Source organism: Micromys minutus (assembly GCF_963924665.1).
Source record: "Micromys minutus genome assembly, chromosome: 25".
NCBI classification, from domain to species: Eukaryota; Metazoa; Chordata; class Mammalia; order Rodentia; family Muridae; genus Micromys; species Micromys minutus.
The window spans coordinates 15,220,866-15,247,034 of record NC_137960.1 but is presented as its reverse complement, the minus strand read 5'-3'; the positions used below and the strand labels follow the sequence as shown (position 1 = coordinate 15,247,034).

The 26,169-nt window shown below is 47.5% G+C and overlaps 1 protein-coding gene across 5 annotated transcripts in view; it reads left to right on the top strand.

Annotated features, from left to right (window-relative positions):
* CCDC6 (coiled-coil domain containing 6) overlaps window positions 1-26,169 on the top strand; it is an 88,425-nt gene that overhangs the window by 47,269 nt on the left and 14,987 nt on the right. For all 5 annotated transcript variants that reach the window (XM_080938114.1, XM_080938112.1, XM_080938111.1 and 2 more), the window contains exons 3-6: window positions 2,392-2,520; window positions 11,055-11,158; window positions 13,107-13,267; window positions 18,862-19,018. In XM_080938114.1, the coding sequence (XP_080794240.1) occupies window positions 2,392-2,520; window positions 11,055-11,158; window positions 13,107-13,267; window positions 18,862-19,018 (551 nt within the window). The remainder of the gene's footprint in view (window positions 1-2,391; window positions 2,521-11,054; window positions 11,159-13,106; window positions 13,268-18,861; window positions 19,019-26,169) is intronic.

The following is a 26,169-nucleotide window of genomic DNA, read 5'->3' as shown; positions in this document are numbered from 1 at the left end:
CCTCCTCCCCTCTCCCTGCTCCCTCCTCCCCTCTCCCTGCTCCCTCCTCCCCTCTCCCTGCTCCCTCCTCCCCTCTCCCTGCTCCCTCCTCCCCTCTCCCTGCTCCCTCCTCTCCTTCCCTCCTCCTCTCTTCTTCTTTCCTCCTCCCCTCTCCCTGCTCCCTCCTCACCTCTTTTTGCTCCCTTCTCTACCTCTCTACTCTCCCCTCCCCCATTTTTCCCCTCCTCCCCACTTCATCTTTATCCATATCGCCTCGAGGGAGTAGGACATTCCTGTGCTTCTCTCTTTGAACCGTATTTTATCTTCTGCTCTCTCCCTGGGGGACAGTGACAGTTCAGACCCTCCAGCTCAGGGTAGCCTCTGAATGGTTAGTGCAACCTGGGGACCTTGTCCTCGGAATGATCAGTTTATGGTCCGGTTTTCCTTAGGGCATATAGCTCCTTCAGAGGAAACCTAAGACACACAGCTACCAGTGCCTTTGTTCCTAGTTCACCGAGCAGTTGTTAGCGGAAATACCTCCCCGGTTATTGGCAGCAGCAGAACATCTGTCTAAATATGACTTCCTGCCATCAGCTAGAGCCTCTCTGTTCTTGGATTAACATTCTCTGACAGATGATTCTTGTTGGGCCAGAAGCTTTTCCCAGTTAGATTCCATTCTTTATTGTTTTAATTTACCTGGGGCAGAAGCAACCATACTCTGGCTAATAAAACGTTGGCAGTTGAAAAATGTGTCGGGAGATATATTTAGAAACACCTTTATGTAAATAGATTAAAGAATTTATAACTCAAGTACCTCTTGCCTTTCGCTCAGACGGGCCTAATGTTGACGGTGTGTTTCCCTGTCACCGGCTTCATACCCATACACCACGCATCACACACGTGCCTAGAATCGTAGTATTTGGTGAAGGTGGCCCTTGCTAATAACCAGCTTGGTTTTGGAGAGGGTACATCAGCTGCGCTAGTTAACATGCCCCATGATAGAAGATGACCGGGTTAAAAGGTGCCTTTAAACAGAGCACGCACTCTCTGAGTAGCAGAATTCCCGCCAAAAAGATGAGTGTTTATTCCCCCTTGGCTAATGTGGCAAGGGTCACTTGCAGCATCTTCCTGAGGGAGGCCAGCCGGCCTAATGTTTCTTGGATTTAACCATTTGACTCTCGAGTAGGCACCCCTGGGGGCAGAGTCTAGGGACAGGCCTCCCTTGTGTGTCTGAAGTTTGTTGTGGGGTGAAGAGCAGGATGTGTTCCGCTAGCTCTGTTGCTGTCCGGTGCGTTGTCCTCCTGATGGCCTGTTCTGTATACGAGAGTGAACCTGAGAGGCCTGGTGCTCCTGCTTCCGCACGCTTCATTGCCTTAGCCCCTTCTCTTTGTCTCTCCTGGGTTCTGAAGCAGCGAGCGAACTCCCACTGGTGATTAGTGTCTGTGTCACATCCCCCCCCTCCCCCCGTCCCCACAAGAGTGCCAGAAAACATGCCTGGTTATTAGTTGGAAATCATGGCTGGTTATTAGTGAAAACTCTGGCCTCTCGTGACTCCCTCTTTTTTTTTTTTTTAATTTCCTTTTGGTTTTGAAAGTTGATTTTTTCGTATATAAATTATGTAAAATTTTTACTTGTAACATCATAGCTCTCACTTTTAATGGTATATATGAAGCTCTGTCCCACCCCCACCCCCACACCCTGGATTCTTCAGCAAGACGGTAGGAGGCATCGTGATGGATGATTTCATTATGCAAAGAGAACTAATGTTGGTGATTTTCGCCAACACCAGCTTACGTGCACCTTGGGAAATAGCATAATTCCGGATAATTTGCTAAGTGTATTTTTGGATTGTGACATCTGGTTCTTACAGACATGATGCAAATCTGAGGAGCTCACAGTTAATTTAATGACTGGCCGTGTGACACTTCCACCTGGAAAATTCCTCTGACCGATGAGGTGGCTGAAGGGACAAAGGACCCCTGTCACAAAAGCTGGGTGATGACAGTTCATTCCTAAGCCTCAAGGTAGAAGAAGAGATCTTAACCAGCTCTTGAAAGTTGTCTTTGGACTTCCACACGCTGTGGGCATGCGTGTGCCCAACCTTTCTGTCCATGGCGTGCAACTTAAAAGAGACTGCAGTATGTTCTAAAGCGTGCCTTTTACCCATCCCCCAGATTCCAAATTCCTGTCCACAGAGACATCCACGTAACCCTTCCAGGGTAGATACCAGTGTTTGACTATGGTCTGATATTTGCTTCCCGAATGATGCCTGGCGTTTACCCCAAAGCAGTTGTGCATGTGCGAGCCCAGGCGGCACTGCTGTACTTAGGAGCAGCTTCCTAGTGGCGCACGGATCTCGCACGGCGTCTGTGGCGTCTGAGTCGCTCACTGTCCCCACACTTGTTCTTTCAGCTGCAGCATGAGAAAGCGGAGCTGGAGCAGCATCTGGAGCAGGAACAGGAGTTCCAGGTCAACAAGCTGATGAAGAAGATCAAAAAGCTGGAGAATGACACCATCTCCAAGCAACTCACCTTAGAGCAGGTGAGCCGGAGCTCGCTGGCTTCCTCTGTAAGCCACCTTGGGAGGCACCAGGGAGTGGAAGGGAGCATTGGTAAGTTCACAGAGCTCCCGTTCATTCTCCGTCTTTAGCCACAGTTGCTGTCTCAGGAGCTGTGTGGGTGAGCTCCCGATTTATAGTGGGAAGTCCTTTTCTGTGAAGTGGGTTGGGGGTGGGTGAGAGAGTGAAGGGGTCTTGTAGGAACTAAATGCTGCTTTCAAGGGTCCTTGAGATGAAATGATGGACATCTTCCCACAATGCTCTCACAGGAACAGGGAGCAGGCTCCACTCGGTCAGCCTTGTAGAGACGGATAACAGAGCGGTAGACTGATTCAGCTCCTCGGGGGGTGGTGTCGGGGGTCAGTCACTACGTAGGGTGACCCCGATAGACGGTCTCCATTCGCAACAGGAAAAACTGAAACTTGGACGGCAGACTGGGGGGTACAAAACTAGTCAGGCTCCAGCGTTCGTGTGCCTCACAGGCTGGTGCAGGTGTCCGTTCTAGAGCTAGCCTTAGAGGAACATGCTGGTCCTTCCACTCTGTCAAACACAGCCGTGGTGGCCATCATCCCTCTGTTGGGTCTGCGGTGACTCCGGACTTGTGATCTCTGGTGCTTTTTCCCCCTCAGTAGCCTGAAAGGACATTTCTCTAAGACACTTAAAGGGGTCTGTGGTGTGCTGCTACGGGTTTCCACAAAAAGCTGAGCAGGTGTGTTAAGACGTCCCAGCTCTGTCTAGTGATTTGGCGAGGCTCTCTGAACGAGCGAGCACTCCGATCTCTTAGTCTCTGTGTTTTCTGTTTGTCCATCCCTGTGTCTGAGTCGTGGAGTGTTTTTCCTTCATGCACGTCCGTGTGCTGTTGATGTGCATGGTACCTGCAGAGGTCAGAGAGAGCATCTATCCCAGGTGATGGGAATTACAGATGGTGAAGCACCAAGCGAGGCTGGGAGCTCAACCCAGATCCTCTAGAAGAGCAACAGGTGCTCTTAGCCACTGACCCATCTCTCCAGCCCCCTGTAGCTCTAGATAGAACAATTTGCCTGAGTTGAAACCAGGGTGGGAACATTGTTGGGTATATTGTCTTGTTATCCATACACAGAGGTACCAAAAGAGACTGGTAGTCACTGGGTTTCGTGGTACGGGATGATTTCTTTGAAAACATCCTTACCCCTTCTTTCTGTGTCTGGGTTTCCAAGGGGTAGGTATTCCGTAAGCACACCTAGAGCGCTCTGTTTCTGTCGAACACCTTTCAAACTTAGGTGTAATACGTAAGTTTTAGAAGACTCTTGTCCTCAATTTAAAAACACTGGTTCCCATATTTGCCTATACCATTGCCATGATAAGAAAAGCCACCCCATAAAGATTGAGGATTTGTGTTTTAATCCATGATGCAAGTCCCAGGCATCTAAGCCATTTAATTAAGAGAGCAGGGGGCTCGCTCAGCAGGGCGCTCACCCAGCAGGCTTCTCACAGTATTGCGTTTTTGAGACTGCCTTTTATGCTGGCTAACCACATTTAAAGCAGCTTCTACCCTGTGTGTGTTCATAGGCTGTGACCTGATTCTCCAGTTGTGGCCACAAGGTGGAGACACAGAGCTGGCTTCAGCAGGAAAGAGCTATGGCCTCACACACAGTCTCTGGGGAGGTGGAGAAAGTAGCCTTGTGTATCAGACCTCTTCCAGGAAAGGGAGACACAAAACGCTTGTTCACTCAGCCCAGATAGGGAACTCAGGGAAGACCAAAATGCTGATATCACCAGCGTTCACCTTGTGAAGCAGTGTATTTTATAGTTGTTATAGGAGTGTGGATGAGGGGTTACTTATGGGGGCAGAAATAACTCAAAGACAGCTTGATCACCAAGGTTAGCCTAGCATGGGTGACAGCACACAGAAGCTGGAAACTTGGAGCACACTGACAAGCCCGCAGGCAGCTCAACAGGTTGCAGCATGTTCTTTCTAAGTGACTCTGATCCAAACTGCCTCTCCCAGGCAGGTCAGCTGGTTTCTGCTTCTTACAGACATCTGGACTAGTCTCAAGTGTTCTTTGAAGCTTGGTTCCCATAGAGGGGGTACCTTTGTAGGGGAACTCTTCATTGTTTACTCTGGCAGGGAGGGCTCTCATGAATGTGGTCGGTTTCAGGGACTTCCTGAAACTATTGAGTTGTGCTTAAAGAGCTTTCCTGGAGGATGAAATGTTTCAATCCCGGATGAAATTTACACAAAAATGGGTTTAAGGAGGCAAGGCTGGAGCAGGGATGGGCAGGAACGGGGTACCCACTATCTGTCAGGCTAGACTTGAGTAACAGCCCAAGGTGCACATTCCATCTATAAACATGCAGCTTGCTAGGAAAGAATTTCCAGCAGGGTGTGCCTCTCAGAGCCTCTTGGTGGAAAGGAGTCTGAACTGAGACATGTCAGGATTGTACTTTACTTAAAATGGAGAAATGTATCATAACAGGTAATCTTACAGTGTTTGGGAGGGATGTTCTGGTTTCTTCTGAGTCTCTGGGATCACCTGAGCAGCTCTGTGGTCGACTCTGTGGTGGTTCCTGTGTGTCTGTATGGGATGCTGTCAGAGTCTGCTTCCTGCATCCTAAGTGGGCACAACTATCCCAGCCTGCCCCCAGCCCCATTTAGGCATAGCTCTACTGAGATGAAGCCCAGCTTCCCAGTTTATTAGGGCCTTCTGTACTTAGCTTGGGAAACTGTCATAAAAAATGCATTCCCCTGGATGTAGTTCCTGCTTAAAGAGCTTTTCTGGAGGATGAAATATTTCAATCCTAGTGTTTTCTGTAACATTCAACACTTGGCTCAGTTTCTATAGCATAAGCTCTGTAGAGTGTCAAGGGAGCAGAAACTTGACTCATCCAGGGAATACTGTCCCTGGAGATAATCTCCCCCCCCCACCCCCCCCCAGGAATCACAGCAGCTGCCTTTGAACAACCAGGGTTGATGGGCGGGAGAGAACATTCAGCAGTTAGGAGCCCTTGCTACTTAATCCAGAGGGCTGAGTTCAAATCCCATCACCCACATAAGGCAGCTGACTCACAAACCCCTGTACCTCCAGCCGAGGGATCCAACACCCATTTCTGGTCTCTGTGGACACCCCCCCACACACACATACACACACAAACATCAGTACAAACTACACAGACATAAGTGTGACCACACATAATAAAATGAAATCTTAGGAAGTTGTCAGCTGTCCCTCTGGGTATCTGGAACTCCCTGTTTGCAGGAACACGAGCAACAGATGTCTTGTTTTCTCCCTCAGCCTGCTCGTCCACACTTCACGTTCTGAGAATTCTCTCCTGGTAGGTCGTGGTGACCTGGCTCCGTCTTGTTGTACTTAGTTTTTGCCTGTACCGTGGTGTATGGATTGGACAGCATGAGCCTGTATGAGTTCATGTGTTCATCTCTCACCGTCTGCCAGGAAAGACGGCAGGAGGTGTCTGGACTGGAGCCTCGTTCTTGTATGACAAGTGGTCCCCAGGGGTCAGGGAGGAAGGAGGAGCTGAGCAGTGGAGGGAAGCGATCACTAGGCAGCAGAGAAGACTGGGAACACACAGAGATGGAGACACAAAAGACAGACACAGGTTGGCTAGAGAGAAACACCCACGTCCAGCCTTGCTCAGGGAATCCAGTGTCGTGACAGTCGGGAGTGGGAGAGGCTGCTCCAGGCCAGGGCGTCAGCAGGCTCTGCAAAGCCATCCTGAGAACAGAGGAGCCGGGGAAGGTGATAAACGAATTCTTCCTCTTGCTCACAGGAAATGCAGTGGGATTTTGAAGGCATGGGCTTGTCATTATGGTTAGTCATTTAGCTGTCCCAGGACCTGGCCAGGCCTCGGTGCTGACAGCGTCCCACAGTGTTACTCTCAGTCACTAATCCTAGCAGGTGACTCACAGGACTTGATAAGAGCCCAGCTTTATGGACAGTGCCCCAGGGTCCTGTGCCATCTACAGCTGCAGAAAGCTGCATGGACCACAGAGTCTGAATCCTTAGGAAAAGGTTTTGTTTGCAGTGTTTCTTACTGATTAACCTTTTTTGTTCCTTGGCAATTTCTTGTACAGAATCCACAATCTGTATCACCCGCCTTGCTCTCTCCTCAACTAGGAGCCCGCCTTCCTGCAACTCCATTCCATCCATCTCTGCCAGTGTCCTATATCCCTCTCACCTTTCCTTAACAAACCCCCTTTCCTATTAATCAACCCCCTCCTTTCTCCCAACTAGCCTACTCCCTAGACTCCTAACTGTTCATTTTTTAGGCAAAACATGGAAATGTTTAATAGTGAGTCAGTTTACGTTTGGGATTCTTGCTCTTAGAATTGGGATTCTTTGGGTGCCCCAGACCACCCTTTCTGTTGTCTGGAAGATAATAAGGTCACAGTAAAAAACGGAATGGCCGACCCACGACTCGACCGCCTACCGACCAGAGTGCATGCTTTGTAGTGAGTTACCTAGAGGTCAGCGCGTCCATGTGACTTAGCACGAGAGCGGATGGAGCCCTTGGCTTTTTTGTTGGTGGGGAACAAAGTGTTTGTTGAATCCACAGGACCAGTCCCTTAGGATCCTGTTCGAACTGACTGAATCCTTGTGGATTCCAGCAGCTGGAAGGACCGACCTTGTCAGGAGAGAGTCTGTGGCACGAATGAGATTAGTTGTCTATTGAGCACTGAGCTGCATTAAGGCAATAAAATCCCGTGACCTCCATGTGTGTTTTTGAAGATCACTTTCAAACAACTAGATGGAGGTTTCGAAACTCAGTGTTTGCATTATGGTGATAATCCATTACCCTCCCATGAAAATTTGGAAAGGGTTAGTGCGTCTCAGATTTTCCTTAGGAGCATCATTTTAGGGCTAGCAAGATGGCTTCCAGTTAAGAGGACTGGGTGAGCCAGGTTCAGTCCCCAGACTTGCACCTCGGAGGGAGAGAACTGACTCCTGCAGGTCCTTTGACGCCCAGCCCCCAACACCGCATGAACTGACATTCACGTGATTTCTCTGAGGACTTGCCCACTGGCTTTTTAAAAAAACGTATTTATGTGCATGTGCGTGGAGTGACTAAGGATTCCCTGAAGCTGTAGGTGTGGGGTTGTGAGCATCAGAAATGGGTGCTGGGGACTGAGCTCAGGTCTTCAGGCCTGAGCAGCAAGTGCTCTTAGCACTGAACCCTCTCCCCTGCCCATCCTGCTGTAAAACGTACAGTCGGCGCCGTGCAACCTGCTTTCCCATCCACAGTAATCACTTAGTCAAAAGGCTGTCCTGGAGCTTGCTCTGTAGACCAGACTGACCTTGAACTCACAGAGATCCGCCCACCTCTGCCTCCTAAGTGCTGGTTCCTGACATTTGCTACCATTGCCTTGATGACTTTAAATGTCTTTTTAATGACAAAAATAGATGTTCATTAAAAAAAAAAACTTGGTAAATTAGGAAGCGGCAGAGAGACAACCATTTTATCCTGAGGACTGTTTATCATGCTACATAGTTGGTTCTAGTATCACCCCCCCCAACCTTCCTTCCCTCTTTCCCTCCCTCCCTTCCTCCCCTTGGTGCAGAAACAGAAACATTTCCTGTTCCTGGAGTACATAAGTCCTCAGTAGTGGTTGTAACTTCTGGGACTTGAAAGTGGCCATCCTTCCCCCTCCTTTGCTGGCTGACTTTTGGAAAGCCTCCATGTGTGAGCTTGGGGGGTGCTGGGGGTGGGGCTGTAGGATCTGTTCTTAGTTCTGAAAGTAGTTGCTGATTGGTTAATCACTTGGGGGTGGGAGCCTTAATCTAGCCTAACACAGACAGCTTGTGTTTCTGTTTTGTTTATTTATTTATTTTCCTAAGGACTGTTTTCCAGAAAGCAAGGGCCAGAGTCAGAGGTAGGTGTTCCCAGCTAGGAGAAGAGTTGCTGGTGCTGGGTCATAACCCAGAAACCAGCAGAGAGAGGCCTGGGTTCTGCCTGCCTCTGCAGGTTTAACCCTTGAGGGGTATGCGGCAGAGCAAGGGCTTTTTTGAATGGACAGCAGCTCTCTTGAATCCTCTTGAATCCCCAGAGCTACTGTGTGCAGAAGTTGGATTAGCCTCCAGCAAAGGAAGACCGGCGGCCCCTGCTCCAGCAGTGAAGTGCACAGCCGTGCCTGGTTTGAATGGATCATTTTCTAAACACGGCATGGTTCTGATACACTGCTCGTCAGCGTCACGGGTACCTGGGCATCCATGATAGTAGAGGGAATAGTGATTGAAGAAGGCTGGGCCAGTATGACATTCAGCTGGAAGCTGCTCTGAGGAAACTGGGGGGTGGCAACTGCATCCCCTCTGGTTTGTTTAGGCTTTGTCATCTTCTCAGCTAAGCTGGAATAGAAGAATCCTGGCTAAGCATTTGATTGGTGGAGGGTTTCTGTTTGAAGAGGTTATAGTCCATTTATTCTTTGCATGGATGGGTTCTTGTTAGGCTGTGACAGATACGTTCACATTTATGCACATCTTACACACACACACACACACACAGAGAGAGAGAGAGAGAGAGAGAGAGAGAGAGAGAGAGAGAGAGAGAGAATGTGTGTGTCAAGGATTAACATCAGGAGTCTTCTTTGGTCACCTTACTTACTGAGGCAGGCCCTCTCATTGAATCTGGAACTGGCTGATCTGTCCAGTCTAGCTTGCGGTCTTGCCCCAGGGACCTCTTCTCCTACGGCCTAAGCATTGGGGTTGCAGGTAGACCGGCGTATGAATGGTGAGTATACAGAATGTGGTCCTCACTTAGGCCTGCAAAGTGTTTTATCCACAGAGTCTGCTCCCAGCCCCTTTTGTCTTTTCTTTCTTTCTTCTTGAAGATTATCTGTCTTTTAAAAAAGGATTTTATTTATTTTATGTATATGAGTACGCTGTCATTATCTTCAGACACACCAAAGGAGGACATCAGATTCCATTACAGACGGTTGTTGAGAGCCACTGGGAATTGAACTGAGGACCTCTGCAAGAACAGTCAGTGCTCTTAACTGCTGAGACATCTCTCCAGCCCCACCTTTCCTGTTTTTTTGTTTCCTTTTGTTTTTTGGTTTTTTTTTTTTTTTGTTTGTTTTTTAATTTGAGGGGAGATGGCATGTGCCCTGGCATATGTGTGGAGGTAACAGAATCTGCAGGTCAGGTCAGTTCTAGGACATTTGGGTTCTGAGGAACAAACCTAGGTTGTCTTGAGCCATCCTGCTGGCCCCCAGGGGGCTTTGAGAGGAGCTCCATTGTAACAGACTCTTGCGTGTAGGGAAGTCTCCCTGTCAGTTTTTGTTATGTGTTGATTGGCAGGGACTGGGTTCCCACAGGCTTCTTCCCACGTTATTGGAGGGGTCTGAACTCTGGAGTTCAAAGTGCACTTTCTCTTAGTGGCACCGACGACAGTGGGCTTAGACTAAACCATTGCCAAGTGCACGGGAACATTTTGGGGTCTCACAGCCGAGCCTGGTGTGAAGGGTGGAATTCTTATTCGGGTGTCGCTGCTTCCCCTGTCCCCTCCCTGGTAGCCGACTCCTCGGTTGCTACCTGTTCTGTTCTATCTCCGATTGTGTCTGCTGCCTCAGCCTGTGGCCCTGTGCTCACAGGGGTCCTCTGTCTGCTCTGAAGTGAACAGAGGGCTGCAGGCACGATTGGGCTGGGCCTCCATGTCCTTCCTGTACCTCCACACACAGGCCTGACAAGCTGGGCTCTGATGTCCCAGAGACACAGTTTACCCACCAAGGAAGTCTGAGGAGGTTCCAGGCTTAATTGGGATGTATTGCAGGCCTCTCAGCTTGACGTTAATTAACCCGAAATGAGAACCAGAGCTGCTGAACGCCGGTGAAGACTTGGGCCCGCCACTGAAAGACTTAATTAGAAAGCAGCTTTGAAATGAACTGCACGGGTCCCGCAGGCTGCGGGTTGTGGTTGGATTACTCTCACACTTAGAGGGTGCCCGTTGAGGGAACTCTGAATTTAAAGCAAAACAGGACATACAAACAAACCGAGAAGGACGTGAGAGAGATAATTACAGGCAGACCAGTGTTTTTGTATTTTTGAGATGTGTCTGGGAGCAGGTGACAGGTACTCCCTCTAGACACCAACTCATTCCCTCAGACAGAGAAGACACCCCACCCCGCACAAACCCTCCTCTACCTCACAAAGCTCCCTGCTGTGCCACCAAATACTTCTGAAGTATTCAGACTCTCATTTAGTAAATTCCTCCTATTCTTCCAGCCAACTGTTGGTGGAGCTGGGATTCGAACACAGATAGTTGACTCAAGGTTTGTGATTGTAACTATTTAGTTTTAGTGGCTTTTTGAGAGATACTGAGAAGTTTGATGACGGAAGTGATTGGTCCTGGGTTCGCTGTCTTGCCGAAGTGGTTATGGCTGTAGGAAATAGTCTGATCCACTGTCTGGTCTTTCCAAAGCTCTTCTGCCAACTTCCCTCATCTCTCTCACATTCGTGGTGAGAACCAGTCAAGGATGCTCGGGTACGTTGGCCTTCTCAGCAAAGCTGTTTCCCTTTCCCTCCTCTAGTTAAGACGGGAGAAGATTGACCTGGAGAACACACTGGAGCAAGAACAAGAGGCGCTGGTAAATCGGCTATGGAAGAGGATGGATAAGCTGGAAGCGGAAAAGAGGTTTGTCGGTGTGAGTGTGTGAGTGCATGTGTCTGGAAGACTCCTGTCTGTTAACTGTGAATGGCTTTGGGGTGTTTGAATTGTTTGGGTAACACATACCATCTTAACTTTGCTGTTTTTAAATTAAACTTATTGATATGAGTATACTGTAGCTGTCTTGGGGAGCACCAGAAAGGGCATCAGATCCCATCACAGATGGTTCTGAGCCACCATGTGGTTGCTGGGAATTGAACTCAGGACCTCTGGAAGAGCAGCCATCTCTCCAGTTTCTGGCCCTTTCCCCAATTGTTAAAGGGAAAGTGTCGACCTTTCCGGCAGCAGCCTCCTCTCTGTGCATGGCTTTTCGCCTCTCGAGTGCAGATTGTTCATCTAGTTTAACGCCAAGTCAGAGTCAACCTTGGTGCCACTGTTCACCTGCTAGCTACTTTGGGTCTCCAGGGTTTCCTGACTCAGTGGGCAATTTTAAAGGAAACGTGACGATCTGCTTTTAAAACTGGCTGTAAATAAATGTCTGTGAGTTGCGATACTTGGTAAAGCGTAACCCCACAGCAATCGTTCCTGAAATTACCTCGTTGCAGTCACAGGCCACATTTTTATCACTCGGCCCTTTAGGGTTGGAAGGAACAGAGCTCGTAAGTGGCAGGAACATCCTGTCCAAGCTTTGTGTGGGTAAACATGAGTCCCTTCTGCAGGCGGTCGTCAGTCCCCTGCCTCAGAGTCTCCTGCTTGCTTCCCAGCAGCCTGTGCCGTACATGTGCTGTGCTCTGGTTCGTGTGTAGAATTATAAACACCAGGCATTCCGAAGATACGGTGGGAGAAATCCTCCAGCCATAGTCAGTCAGCATGGATCACAGGACTAAAGTAGCAGTTCTAATAAACTGAATTAAAAAGTTACTTTGTGACCACAGCCTTAGTTAACTGTCTCAACTAGGGCACAGCTACAGGTAAGATGTTGCCATTAGCGGCTGCCTTTTTGGAATGCAGTTGGAGGATTTATGTATGTGCAGTTCTACTGAGCATAGCTGTACAAAATGGTCATTTCATGGGTAAAAGGCTGTCGCTTCTTTCTAACCTCTACCTGAATGATAATTGGTAGGGAAGGTGGGTGCACCAGTTATTGACCAAGTAATTTCTACTAGGTTTAGTTTTTTAACCTTGTATCATTGGCCCCGTTTTCCAAACCTCCTGCTAAACCTTTAGGTTTAAGCAGGTTTAGCAGTGTCAGTAACTGACTTCATCCTCCAGGTCGGGGCATAGCACTTTCACCCGAAGCATCAAGAGAGTACAGTTTCTTCTTACCTTCCATGCCCTGCAACCTGCTTGCTAACCATGTCGTTAGCCGAGCCTGTGTTTGCTGGGTTCTGGGTGTGGTAACCAGATACCTGTTTACACAGACTAAACAGTTCCCACTGACTGCCAGGGTCACTCAGAGGGAAGGAGCAGGGGATGAGGTACTGCTCCGTGCACGAGGTGTGAGGACCTGAGTTCACATCCCCACCACCCCACAGAAAGCTGGGCGTGCTAGCTTGTGCCTGTGAACTCGTAACTGGAGACGGGAGGCAGAGATCGGAGGATCCCCTAGAATCTCGAGCGAGCTTGCCTTGCTTAGCAGCCGAGAACAAGAAGAGATCTTGTTGCAACCAAGGAGGAAGGGAGAACCCACATATGAGATCATCTTCTGACCTCCACATGCGGGTGGTTTGTGTGCACCTGCACCGACATGCGATCACAGACACACACAAAAAAAAAAACCACAAAAGGAATGAGATTTTGCCGCTTTGCCTGTTGACCTGTGATAAGAGGGTGGACAGAGAGGTTGCGAAACAGGCTTTTAGTCAGTCCCGTGGACGCTTGTTGGGCAAGCCCTGAGCTTGGATGTTGTGTGCTCTTTGACTGCAGACCGATTTTCATCACTGTGTGTTTTTTTTTCCCTCCCTTTTCTGTGAAGAATCCTGCAGGAGAAATTAGACCAGCCTGTGTCTGCCCCGCCATCGCCTAGAGACATCTCCATGGAGATTGATTCCCCCGAGAACATGATGAGGCATATCAGGTTCTTAAAGAACGAAGTGGAGCGGCTGAAGAAGCAGCTGCGAGCCGCCCAGTTACAGCGTACGTGGCCTCCCATCCCCTCCCTGTACCAGACACAGTCCCTGTGCTTCACTAAGGGACTTGCAGTCGCCACAGTCACGGCGTTCCTAGTGACACATAGACATGTGCACTGGCGTTCCTCTTACTCTGGGACGTATTTTTAAAACGGAAACGTCATGGCAGGAGGGGCCACAATTTAGAATGCCTCCTGAAGATAATTTTGGTAGTCTCAAAAGGGAGTCCCTAGGTGAGCAGGAGCCTAGGTGTCTTATTTCCTCTGTTGCTGGGATAAATTCCTGACCTTAGGAAGATCATGCATATTTGGCACACAGGTTACAGTTCATCATAACAGGGAGGTCACAGAAGCAGGAGGTCAGGGGAACTGGTCATATCACATCCATGGTTGAGAACAGTTGATACAAGCATGCCTGTGCTTTGTATACACACATATGCATATATCCACACATATGCATATATCCACACATATACGTACATACACACATACACGTACATACACACACACATACATACATACATACATACATACATACATACATATATGTACATCTACACACATGTACATATATAGTTTATTATCAATCCTAATATGATTTAAATATTTTATTAACTTATAAACATACAATATATTTGGCATAATTTGTATATGTGAATGATTGGCGTATATTAATATATACAAATAAAATTAATTAACTGAGAATTTCATATAATGTATTTTGATTATGACTGTTCAGCCTTCCCAACTCCTCCCACACCCACCCTCTACCACCACACTCCCAACTTTGATTCTGAGTTTTATTTAACTCGCTGAACCCGGTCACGCTGTCTGTACTTGTGTGTGGGCCTTGTCCACTGCAGCAGAGTAGGGCCTGCATGGGCCACATCCCTCAGGAAAGCTGATTGGGAATGGAGCTGCTCACAGCGCATGCCTTCCCACGTCAATTAATATAATTAAGGCAATCTCAGAACACTTTGCTGAGGCCCATTTCCGTGTTATTATCTTATTTGGTTTGGCTGGTGGGGGCTAGGAGGTTAGCCACAACCTGTAACCCCCAAATCTGTCCTCTGAGGCAGTAAAAAAGCCACATTAACAGTGGGAAGCAGAAAGGGAAGATGTAGTCACCGGCCACACCGGGAAGAGGGCAACAGATCCAGCAACCCCTCAAGTCTGGTTTGGGGTTAGTGTAGGAGAACCAACTTAATTTATCCCCCACTACTTTAAAAACACGAGACTCCGACTGTGACTCTCTTATTTGGCTTGACAATTACTGGGGTGGGGCATAACCCTTAATCTGCTTTTCTAACTGCTGACCTGGCTACCCACCTCCCTCCCCCAAGCGGTGTTCCCTCAACTACTAGCTGTTTCTCCTGGCCATGTGCGCACGGTAGCTCCTCCTCCCTCGCGTCCTCCTCCTCATGGACCCATCTTTGTCCAGGTTTCAGTCTCAGCCTGTACACTTGAAGTTTCTTCCAGGGAGACAGATTCTCTCTGCCTGTCCCCTTTTCCTCCTTCCAGTCTGAGATTCTTGGGGGAAAGTTATGGCTTTGTGGGTATCCAGTGCCTCAGTAGCCTGGTAGAAAGACAGAAGTGTTTCTTTAGAATGTTTTCATCTCTGCCTGTTACAGTTCTAGACTGTCATCAAACTGACAATTAGAAGTGGCCGTTAGGCTGGGTGACCTTTGCGACCATGTTTATGTGCATGATACCAATGAATACTAATAAAGCCACGCAGGGGCAACCCACGCAGGGGCCCTCACTGCACTTTGGCACTATGAAGCCAGGACCGTGAGCGAAGGGTGTTTGCCTTCCTGATGCCTTCCCTATTGCTGAGTTTAATCTTAGATGGTGTTTGCACGTGGTATTTGTTGAACAAATGCCTCTGAAATGAATACTTACTATTTTGAAAAAGGCCAAGGTGTTGTAGAAATCAAGGTGCTGGGTTGCTGAGCCTGTCTAGGTTTCCCTGCACTTTTAGGGGTCCGAGGTTTGGCTGCAGACATTTACTTCCTTGAGGTAGTATTCCCTGGGGAAGGTCTTCCCTTTCTCCGTTACTGCCAGGTGAGCAGTCTGCGCATGCACAATTGCTTCATACGGGGAGCCACACAGTAAGCACCTCTCCCTGCATCTCTCTTCCAAACAAGCTTGTCTTAGAGTTCTTCTCCAGGTTGTCACAGCTGCCTTGGCTCCTGTGTAAAGGTTGACTACCCCATACGTGAAATGGTCTGCTCAAAGGATCCCTTTTCAAAACATTCTTACTATGTCCATTCATTACTGCGTGTGCACGTGGCCTGGAGCTCACGTGTTGGTCAGAGACCAGCGTGTGGGGGTGGGTTGTCTCCTCTCACTGTGTAGGTTGAAGGGATCCAGGTCAGTCTAGCAGGCTTGGTGGCCATCTCACCAGCCCCAGGGACCCTTTCTGTTTGCTGTTGTGTCCCGGCTGCAGTACAGTGCATTCGTGAGTCTCCGTGTGCACAGGCGCATTGGGCAGGTCCTGAGTGGGCCAGCCCACTCGGTAGACTGCATACTGATGGTCTCAGCTCCTCCTTCCCGTCCCCCGAAGGTGCATTCCAACTGGTAGTTCAGTGTTCTCTCTTGGATGGTATATCAAGATCTTGGAGGCCTTCAAAAGTGTGACATGTTCTTTCTCCTTTTTGCTGTACCAAGGATAGACAGTTCTTGGTCTTCCAGCTCTGGAGGCCAGAGGTCGGACAGGTGGAGCTTCCAAGTAGCACCGCGTGCCTCTGCGGGTGTCGGGGCATCTTGCGTGAGGCTCCATCCGTGTGCCTCTGCTGTGACTCTTCCTTGTGGGGATGTCACATTCATGTTCTCTCCTGTTCTGCTTCCCTTTGCACTCTGACTCACCCTTGTATCTTACACTTGCCCCGATGATCCAGGATTATCTCACCAGTCCTGGATTCCTGGCATCATCACACCTGCAAAATCCCTTTTGTCTTCATTGTGTCCCAGCCCGCTGGGGATGAGTCCGTAGGTGCCACCGCCTACGCTGCCAGCACTGGGTGGTTCTCTCTGTCTTTTGAGGACTAGACTGTAGTCCTGAAAATTTTTTTTCAATCCAAGTAATCCTGAGGTGTGTCTCAGATGACTGCTTGTAGATGCTCCATGAAACCGGGTAAGCTGGATCAAAATGTTCTGGGGTGCCAGTTTGTTTTGGGCTGGGTAGACTGCTTGTTCTTTTGTCTCTTCCCAGAGCAACCAGTTCCCCCCTTCTCTTTCTCATTTGCTTGGCTAGGAGGCTCTGAGGGGAGGGTGCTCTGTTTTTATCCTTGGCACTTGCTGTATGGCTTGGTCTCTGAAAGGCCTGTGGGTCTCCCTGAAGCCATTTGTGAATGTTAGTGGGACTCACCCCCAGACAGAAAAGGCTGGCTCAGAGGAGCCGTCAGCACCGTCTAGCTGGTTTTAATAAGGCTTAAAGCAGTTGTTCTCAACCTGCCTAAAGGCTGGGACCCTTTAATCCACTTCCTCATGCCCTGGTGACCTCCCCTCCCCAATGAATTCTTTTTGTTGCTACTTTATAACTGTACTTTTGCTACTGTTGTACATCTGACTGTAAATAAATGTTCTCTCAGGGCCTTCAGCGACCCTGTGAAAGGGTCATTTAACCCCCAAAGAGGTCTCTCTACCCAAAGGTTGATGACAGTTGGCTTAGAGGAAGCTGTGTTAATGATTCATCCTGTGTCCTCCCTGAGTCTTCAACTTTGTGTATCAGGTGGCCTGCTCCTCTATGGGTGTAGCTGTTCGTGACAGCCAGTCAGCCGTGGAGCTCAGTCTCCATGTGGTCTGTACCTGGGAAAGGAACAGGAAGCAGCATGCTTGTGAGAGCGTCCCCTGAAGCAGGTTTGACACCACCCTCACCGACGGCACCTTTGAAGCAATTTTATGGGGTAGGCAGAATATAAGGGCTGATCTCTGAGGACTGGAGAGACGAAGGTCACAGTGTACCAGCAGAGGGCGCCCAAGGTAGGCTTTAGTTCCAGCCTCCTACACTTGGTCCTGACACTGGAGGAGCACCAGGCCCTGCTGGCATATTTCAGTTAAGTTGATACATTGACAGGAAGCCCTGCAGTTCTGCAATGGCATTCTCATGAAGTTACTGTCACAGCATTCCTCTATTGAGCCCCCATAGCTAACAACTTAACCTCTCCTTGTATTTTTGTTTTTGTTGGAAGCAGGGGTCTCACTGTGTAGCCAAGGCCGACTTCAAATTCTCAACCCTACTGCCTAAACCCACCCCAGGTGCTGGGAACATAGGCACGCATCCCATGTCTGGCTTCAGTTGCAGGTTTTTTCCTGAAAATACAATGCTTTCCCTTAAAGTACTGTTCTTGGAGCCTCCCGAATCGTCCGTTCTGGGACCCTTTGCTCTGTGGTCGCCATCTGACTCTGAGCAGCCTGGCTGTGCTCCAGGCCACCTGGCGCTTCCTACTGAGCTCCGTGAGCAGTCGTGCACCCGTGCACTTGGGGAGACTTCCTTTAAGCTGTTGATACTAAAAGTGAGCCTCATAGGCATTCCCCGCCCCCATCACTTCCGTTCAAAAGACTTTGCATGTCGATTAGGCAGTGGGGTCTCTGACTGCGTTCAAAATAGCTGAGAGGTTTAGTATTTAGTCTACATGATGGGGTCTCATAATCAAGCATTTTAATTTCTGAAACAGTTGAGGTTGAAGAGACAGTTCAGTGGTTAAGACTACCTACTGCTCGGGCCGAGGATCTTCCTTCGGTGCCAGCAGCTGTCGTTTCCGGCTCGAAGGATCGGAAATCCTCTTGCCTCTCCGGGCATGGCACACGAGTGCCATTGTCATCAAAGGTCATTGGGTAGGCAGGATGGCTCAGGGAGTAAAAAGGCTTGCCACCAAGCCTGAGGACCCAGTGGGAAAAAGGGGTTTCGTTTACTGTATAAAGTTCTATCTTGCAAGACAGCCATTCCTAGAGGTTGTACACACACACACACACACACACACACACACACACACACACACACACACACACACGGCTTATTATACATGGTGGGAAAAGGGGTTTTGTTCACTGTATAAAGTTCTATCTTACAAGACAGCCATTCCTAGAGGTTGTACACACACACACAAACACACAGCTTATTATACATGGTGGGAAAAGGGGTTTTGTTCACTGTATAAAGTTCTATTTTACAAGACTGTAACCCAGTGTATCCTGTTGACCACACTGCTAGAGTTGCTCCACTGTGCGTGGTAGATGTGCTAATGAGGGTGACATGCACTCGTGTCCCCCCCCCCACACCCCACCTGTTTAGAGTGGACAGACAGCCTGGAAGGAAACCAGTGGGCAGTCTCTCCCTAACTGTTCTCCCTCTCTCCCTGCCCCCAGTGGAGAAGGAAGTCTTACAAGGTAGTGAAACTCCATCTGTGTCGTGTGTGGGGCGGAGATGCCTCTCCCAGCAGCCCTGACAGATGATTTACTAAATGTAGCTCACCTGTAGTAAACCTTGGCACTTAGGCTAACTTTTCAACCCCAGGCTCATGCGGCAGGGGAAGGCCCACCCCGCTGTGGGGTAATGATTGCAAGAAACACTGTTTAATTGCACGCTCTGGCTTTCCAGATTCAGAGAAGATGGCCCAGTACCTGGAGGAGGAGCGGCACATGCGGGAAGAGAACCTGCGGCTGCAGCGGAAACTCCAGAGGGAGATGGAGAGAAGGGAAGCGCTGTGTCGCCAGCTCTCCGAGAGCGAGTCCAGCCTGGAGATGGATGATGAGAGGTTTGCGCCCATCCCCCACGCCCAGTCTGCCTCCCACACATCCACTGTCTCTAGAACACCAGACCCAGGGCCTCCGGTGCCCTCTCTTGGCTTCCAGCCAGACGACCAGCGTGTATGTGGTATGCAGGCATCCTTGCAGGCAAAACCGCTGCACGTGTAAATAAGAAAGTTCTAGAAGGGGAGAGCTTAAATGTCACCCAGGCTGTGATGGAGAGTACCATCGCATTAAGGCACGTGCTCACGGCCGGGTATGTGCAAGCTTCGAGCTGGCGTTTGTTTTGTTTTTAAAATCTTTAACATTGATGCTTAAAGGAATGTGAGCGGAAATACCAGAGAAACATATTTGCTGCGGGCCCTATTTCTAGTAACAGGAATAAGTTCACACACTGGGATACAGATACCGCAGGCACATTTAGCAGGATTTTCTCCAAATCTGCTTTAATTGCAAATGTTTCAGTTATCCCCCCCCACACCCCTTTAGGTTTGTATTTGTTTAATGTTAACTCTTTTGTCAGTAAACCATGCTAAGCTTTGACAAAATTCCTGGATAAATTCAAACATGAAAATATTGAATTTAGGTCTTTTTTTTTTTTAGCCTCATGGCGCTCAACTTTCTCAGCACCCCCTTTTTCCAGCAGCACCCCGCCCCCACCCCCAGTATTTGTTTTAAACCCCACTGAGTTTACTCTTTAGCTCATATGCATTGATGCCCTTTGGAACTAACTCTTCTTCAGGATCCTAACTGGAAAGGCGCCAGGCCATAGGAACTACAGAGCAATGGCTGGGGTTTGGTGTATTTTTTTGTTTTTTCTTCTTGACATAGTGGTGGGTTTCATAGGCTGTCCCTCTGAAGTACGCTGTGTGTGTTGACCGTGCTTCGCTCACATCCCTTTCTTTCTGTTTTCTTCCACCTGACCGATCATCTTTCCATCCCTCAGCCTCTCTTGTGATTTCATGTTGTGTCTCTGAGTGGAAATGGTTTTTACTTCATCTGCACAAAAAAGAAAAAAAAAAAACCAAAAACCTAGAATCCACAAACGAGAAGATGTGGTAACATATCTCGGAGTCTGGCTCAGCTTGCTTCCTTTGGTTTCCAGCAAAATAACATCATTCCTGTCTTCTTTTCAACTGCGAGAGCTCCATTGCATACACACACCACATTTTCCTTGTGGGCGGATCTCCACACACAACCACAGCTCGGCTGTTTGGAGTAGATCCCTAGCAACATAGCTGTACAGGGATCTGTGATTCTGTGGCTTAAAGCCCGTTGGTGTCTTACAGCCGAAAACTGGCATATCTGAGTCGTATGACATTTCCAGTTTGTTTTTTTGTTTTTTTTTTTTTTTCGAGAAACCTCCATTCCGCCGTCGATGGCGGCCAGGCTGGTTCAGTTTCCACCAGGGCAGCTTTTTATCCACATCCCCACCAACATTTGCTCCTTGTTCCCTTAATAACCGCCACTCACTCAAACGAGGGAAGAATCTCAGTATAGATTTGACTGGCCTTTCCCTGATACTTAAGGATGTTGGACATTTTTTTTTTTTTTTTGTAAGTTTGTTGACCCTTTAACTTTTTTTTTTCCTACAAAGTTTTATTGTTTGTTTTTGTATTTTGTAATAGGTGCTCACTGTGCAGTCCTGACTGTCCCGGAACTCAGAGACCCACCTACCTCTGCACCCCGAGTGCTGGGATTATTAATGTCTTGTGCCTGTATCCGTCCTGTTCACCATTCATCTCATTTGCCCATTTATTGATGGATTTGTTTGGTATTTCAGTATTCACTTTTTAAAATGGTTCCTGTGAGCTTTAAGACCTATGCCCACAAGGACGGGAGCCAGGCTGGACGTTTCTGCCCTGACCTTCTCGGTGCCCTGGCTAAAGCTGTGAGACCACATTTATTAACCGTGGGCTTTTTATATAGTCTATATATTATTAGCCACCTGTCCGTTCTGTAGCTCACGAAGATTCTCTGCCATTCTTCGGGCTTCTTCTTCAGCAGTGGTTCTCAGCCTGTGGGCTGTGGCCCCCACTGGGCTCACCTGCTAGATCTCCTGCATATCAGATACTCCCATTACAATTCATAATAGCAAAACTGCAGTTACAAAGTAGCAACAAAATAATTTTATGGTTGGGTCTCACCACACCAGGAGGAGCTGTATTAAAGATCACACAGCATTAGGAGATTGAGAACCACCGGTTTTCAACATTTATTGTTTTTTTTTGTTTCTTTGTTTCATACGCCATGTTTTAGTTCTTGGCATGATTTCCTGAGCTATTGGAATTATCTTCAGAAAGCCAGTGCCTGTATCTTTCAGCCTTTCCTCCTACCAGCCTGAAGCTTTCCGGCCTCACATAGAAGTCTTTGATGCCTTTTGAGATGATCTTTGTACTATTTTCACTGAGCCTTGGGCTCAACACTGTGTGTCAGGGAGGCCGTCCATTCTCCGGTGTGCATCTCTTGTGCTTTTTTTAAAAAGTCAGGGAGTTGTAGGGATCAGTTCCACATCTGCCGGTTTGTGGATGTGCCATGCTGTTTTTATTACCATCGCTCTGTAGGATAGTTTAAAATCAGACACAGAGACACTCTGAACTCTGTTCTTTCTGCTCGGGTTTGCTTTGGCTATCCAGAGTTGTCTGTACTTCTGTATCAATTTTAGGGTTTTTTTTCCCCCCTATATCTATGAAGATTGTCCTTGGAACTGTGGTGGGGGCAGGGAAACTGCAGGTCTAGCGATTCTGCTTACCCGTGCTGATGGGAGCCTTTCCATCTTCCGTCTTTCTCAGCTCTGGTGCTTTTAAGTTTTTCGTCGTTAAGGTCTCTTACTTCCTAAGTTTTATCCCTGGGTTGTTTTTGCTTTTTTTTTTTTTTTTTAAGATATTAGAATTGATTCCATGATTTATTTCTTGCTGAGTTGGGTGTCGGTATATAGAAAAATCTGATGTTTTAGATGTTGAGTTGATACCTTGTTACTTAGTTGATTTAAGAGTCTTCCGGATTCATTTGAATGTAACAAACCATGTGTGCAAATAAGAGTTCAGTATCTTTGTTATGAGTAACCATTGTATTTCTTTTGTCTGCTTGCTCCTGGCAGAGGCTTTCCAAGTATACTGAGTAAGTGTGGAGAAGGTGGTGTCTTTGTAAAGTTCCTGCCAGGGGGCCGATGCTTTGAGACTTTTCCCCTTCAGTATAACCTTAGCATTGGTTTGTGTGTGTGTGTGTGTGTGTGTGTGTGTGTGTGTGTGTGTGTGTTTGTGTGTATCCTTTATTATGATGAGGTATACTCTTTCATAGTTTCTTCAGGGCCTTTATCTTGAAATGATGCTGGACTCCATCAAATTTCCTCCTCATCTGTGGAAGTGTAGACACAATACCTACTCAGAGTCTGCCGATGAATTTGTTGAAAGGAGTGTCTTGAACCATCCCTTGTATCCCTAAAATTAAACTAACTAGTTCATGACAGATGGATGCTTTTTTTTCTTAGATGTAGTTGATTCCAATTGCAAGTTCTTTTAGTGAGAATTTCTGGATCCATGTCTAGCAGAGAGATGGTCCTCTAATTGGCTGTTGTTGGGTCCTTAATTGGCTGTTGTTGGGTCCTTATCTGGATTGATATCGGGAATGGTGGCTATGCTAAATGAATGTGGCCATGCTCTTTCTATTTCATGCTGTAGTTTGAAGTTTGGTGTCACCTCTCTTTAGAGGTCTGACAGAACCCAGCAGTGAGTCCTGGGTCTGGACAGTGTGACTGTGTGTGTGTGTGTGTGTGTGTGTGTGTGTGTGTGTTTAGTTGGGAGAGTTTGAATTAAGTCATTACTAAATCAATTGCTTGTAATGGACTCTAAACTTATCTAAGTTGCTTATATCTTCTCAATATAACTTTGATAAGTCATGTGAGTTTCAAAAACTGTATCCATTTCTCAGAGAATTTTCCAGTTGTTTAGAATGTAGGTTTTCACACTATACCATAATGATCCTATGAATTTGATCAGTCTCTGACTCTAGGTTAGGTTGGCTAAGGCTATGTCAAAGTTATCTTTTCAAAGAGCCAACTTTCTCATTGGTTATTATTATTATTATTATTATTAATTATTGATGATTATTTCCATTTCATTAGCCTCTGTCCTGATCTTAGCTATCTATTGATTTTTTTTTTTTTCTTTTTTGGATTTGACATGTTTCCTTTTTCTTAAGCCCTTGGTGTGTGTACCATTAAGTTATTGATTCGGGATCCATCTCCCCCCTCCCTCCCTCCCCCTCCCACCTCCTTCCCTCTTCCCCCCTCAATGTGGGCATTTGTAGCTGTATACTTATATCTTAGAAACACTCTGATTACACCCCTTGGGTTCTGACATCTTGTTTCTGTTTTCATTAAATTCTAGTAATTTTTAAAGTTTCCCTGTTGACTTCTTCCATGGCCTGTTTTATTATTCATTGGTGTGTTGCTTTTTCTCCATGACTTTTTGTGTTTTGTGTTCTCAACCACTGCTGATCTTCAGCCTTGTTCTAGCATGACCACCTGTAGAATGTTAGAAATAGTTAAGCGTATGCTGCTAAGACTTGCTATGGTCCTAAGATGTCTATTTTGGAGAACATTCATAGGCTGCCGCTGAGCCCATGCCTCCTGCACCATTTGAGTGGGATCATCTTATACCCTTTAGACCATTTGGTCTGTGTTATCTAACTCTGATAAGTTTTTGTGAGTTCTTCTGGTCTGGGTGGCCTGTTGCTTGGTGAGTGTGGAGGCTGGGGTCTCCTTTTACTGTGTTTACATGTGTGTTTTATACCCTGTGGTGTTTATTGATGAAACCGGGTGTCTCGTAGTCATCTCTACTCTCAGACTGACAAATGCATGGTCAGATGTCTCAGTGGTACCAACCTTCCTTTAGCCTATGACTGTCGTTTTCCTCCCTCTCACCGCAGGCTCTGTTTGGCTTTGCCAGTGAGATGTATTTCTTGTGGGTAGCAAGCAAACAGATGGCTCCTACTGTTCAATCCAGCTTACTCTTTTTGTATCTTTGGCTTCGACAATTGCAACTGTTAACCATCAGTGTTAAATTGGAAGGTGTCTGTGCCTTCCTGCCATTTCTGGGTTGTTTACTTCACTGATCCCTGTTTTTTCACTTGCTGTTTTAAGTACAAATGTCATTCTTCGTTCTAGACTCATGAATTCTAGACTTTTGTCTTTCTCCTGGCTCTGTAGAATTACTCAGGCACCATCTGTACTGCCGGCTTAGTGATTAAAAATTCCTATGTTTATAAGGAAAACTTTTCTTTCTCCTTCAGCTATGAAAAGTGAGTACTTTGGCTGGTATGATAATCCGGATTGCCAAGTTAATGGTTTTCAGAGCTTGGGATGCATTACTGGATGCCTCTCTGGCTTTTAGGTTTTCTCTTGAATAGACAGTTGTTTTCTGATGGAACTTCCTATGTCCTGACTTGCTTCTCTTGCGCCATCATCAATGTTATTTTGTTGCTCTGTGTATTCCATGTCTTGACTATATGATGTATGGGGTTCTTTTTTCATCTTGCCCCTTCTATCTGTGTGGCTGTTTTCTTCCCCTAGCTCTGGGAAACTTTGTGCATTGCTCTTTTTTTTTTTTTTTTTAACTAAATGTGTTTTCCGTGTCTTTAGCTTGCACTTCTCTGGCTCCTGTGCTGCCGTGAGCGTCCGGCGGGTAATTAGAGCAGCTGGTCTCTGCGTGGGTACCTCTGTCAGATCCTCCCCTATCGTCTCCTCCTCGACACTGGGGATTGAGGAAATCATTAAGATAACTAACAAATCCAAGTGCAACAAAGACCCCTTTGAGCAGCAACGATGGAATTAGCCTTCCTCTTGACACAGACCATTTTCTGACCAGGCATAGCCCATATCTCACTGAAAGGTAGATGGAGCCTAAGATACCTGGGCAGCCACTGTGTGAGGCCTAGGGTACCAGCTGGACTGTCTTAGTTAGGGTTTTCTGCTGTGAACAGACACTGTGACCAAGGCAACTCTTATAAAGGACAGCATTTAATTGGCTTATAAGTTCAGAGGTTCAGTCCATTGTCCTCAATTTGGGAGCATGGCAGCATCCAGACAGACATAGGGCTGAAGGAGCATAAGAGCTCTACCTGTTGTTTTTGAGGCAGCTAGAAGATTGACGTCCAGGAAGCTGGGAGGAGGGTCTCGAAATCGCCCCACCCCCACAATGACACACTTCCTCCAACAAGGCCACACCTAATAGTGCCACTCCCTGGGCCAAGCATATTCAAACCATCACATGGGGTCTGTTCTGTGAGGTGTGCCATATGTCGAGGACAAAAGTGTGAGTCACCATGCAGCCCCCCACTTGTGCTCACTAAAGAAAGAGATCCAGAGGGCTGCTGAAGCTCCCCAGCACCTCCTCTGGATGCTTTGAGGAAAATGGGATTTTAAAAATAATGGCATGGTTGTAAATGGGACTTTAAAAGTTACAGAAGAATGACAAGTTTTCCTCTTTAAAATCTCTGCTTCCTCACTTGAAGAGGTTTTTTTTTTTCTTTCTTTCAAAAGACAGTATTATGGGGGCTGGAGAGATGGCTCAGTGGTTAAGAGCATTGGTTGCTCTTCCAGAGGTCCCGAGTTCAATTCCCAGCAATCACTTGGCAGCTCAAAACACTCTGCCATTCCATTTCTAGGGAATCTGACACCTTCAAACACCAATCAATGCACATAAAATAAAAATAAATCAATTTTTTAAAAAAAGATTGTATTATGTATGAAAACTGAATCCCTGCTTCTAAGTCAGTTCTCAACAGTTTCCCATTCTCAGTAAAACTGACTGAAAATGTCAGCCCGAACACAAAATGGTTCACTAGATATTCTTAACTTCTCTCAGACCCAGGAGATCTAGGCTGGAGCACAGTGCACCGGGGCTGGGCCTCAGAGGGGCCATACTGGGAAGATGTGGCTCTGGCACACTTCCAGATAGACGGCCGCTTCCTGCAGAGCTGCCGTTCCCTGCAAAGTTTTTCTTTATTCTGTAGGGAGGCTCTCCTGTCATCCTGAGCTCACCTGGAATTTTGACCCTCCTGTTTCCACCCCAGATTGCTGGGATGAGAGGGGCAAGCCACCAGACTGCTGGAGGCACAACCCGGGGCTACAAAAGAGCTCCACAGCCTGAGCTACATC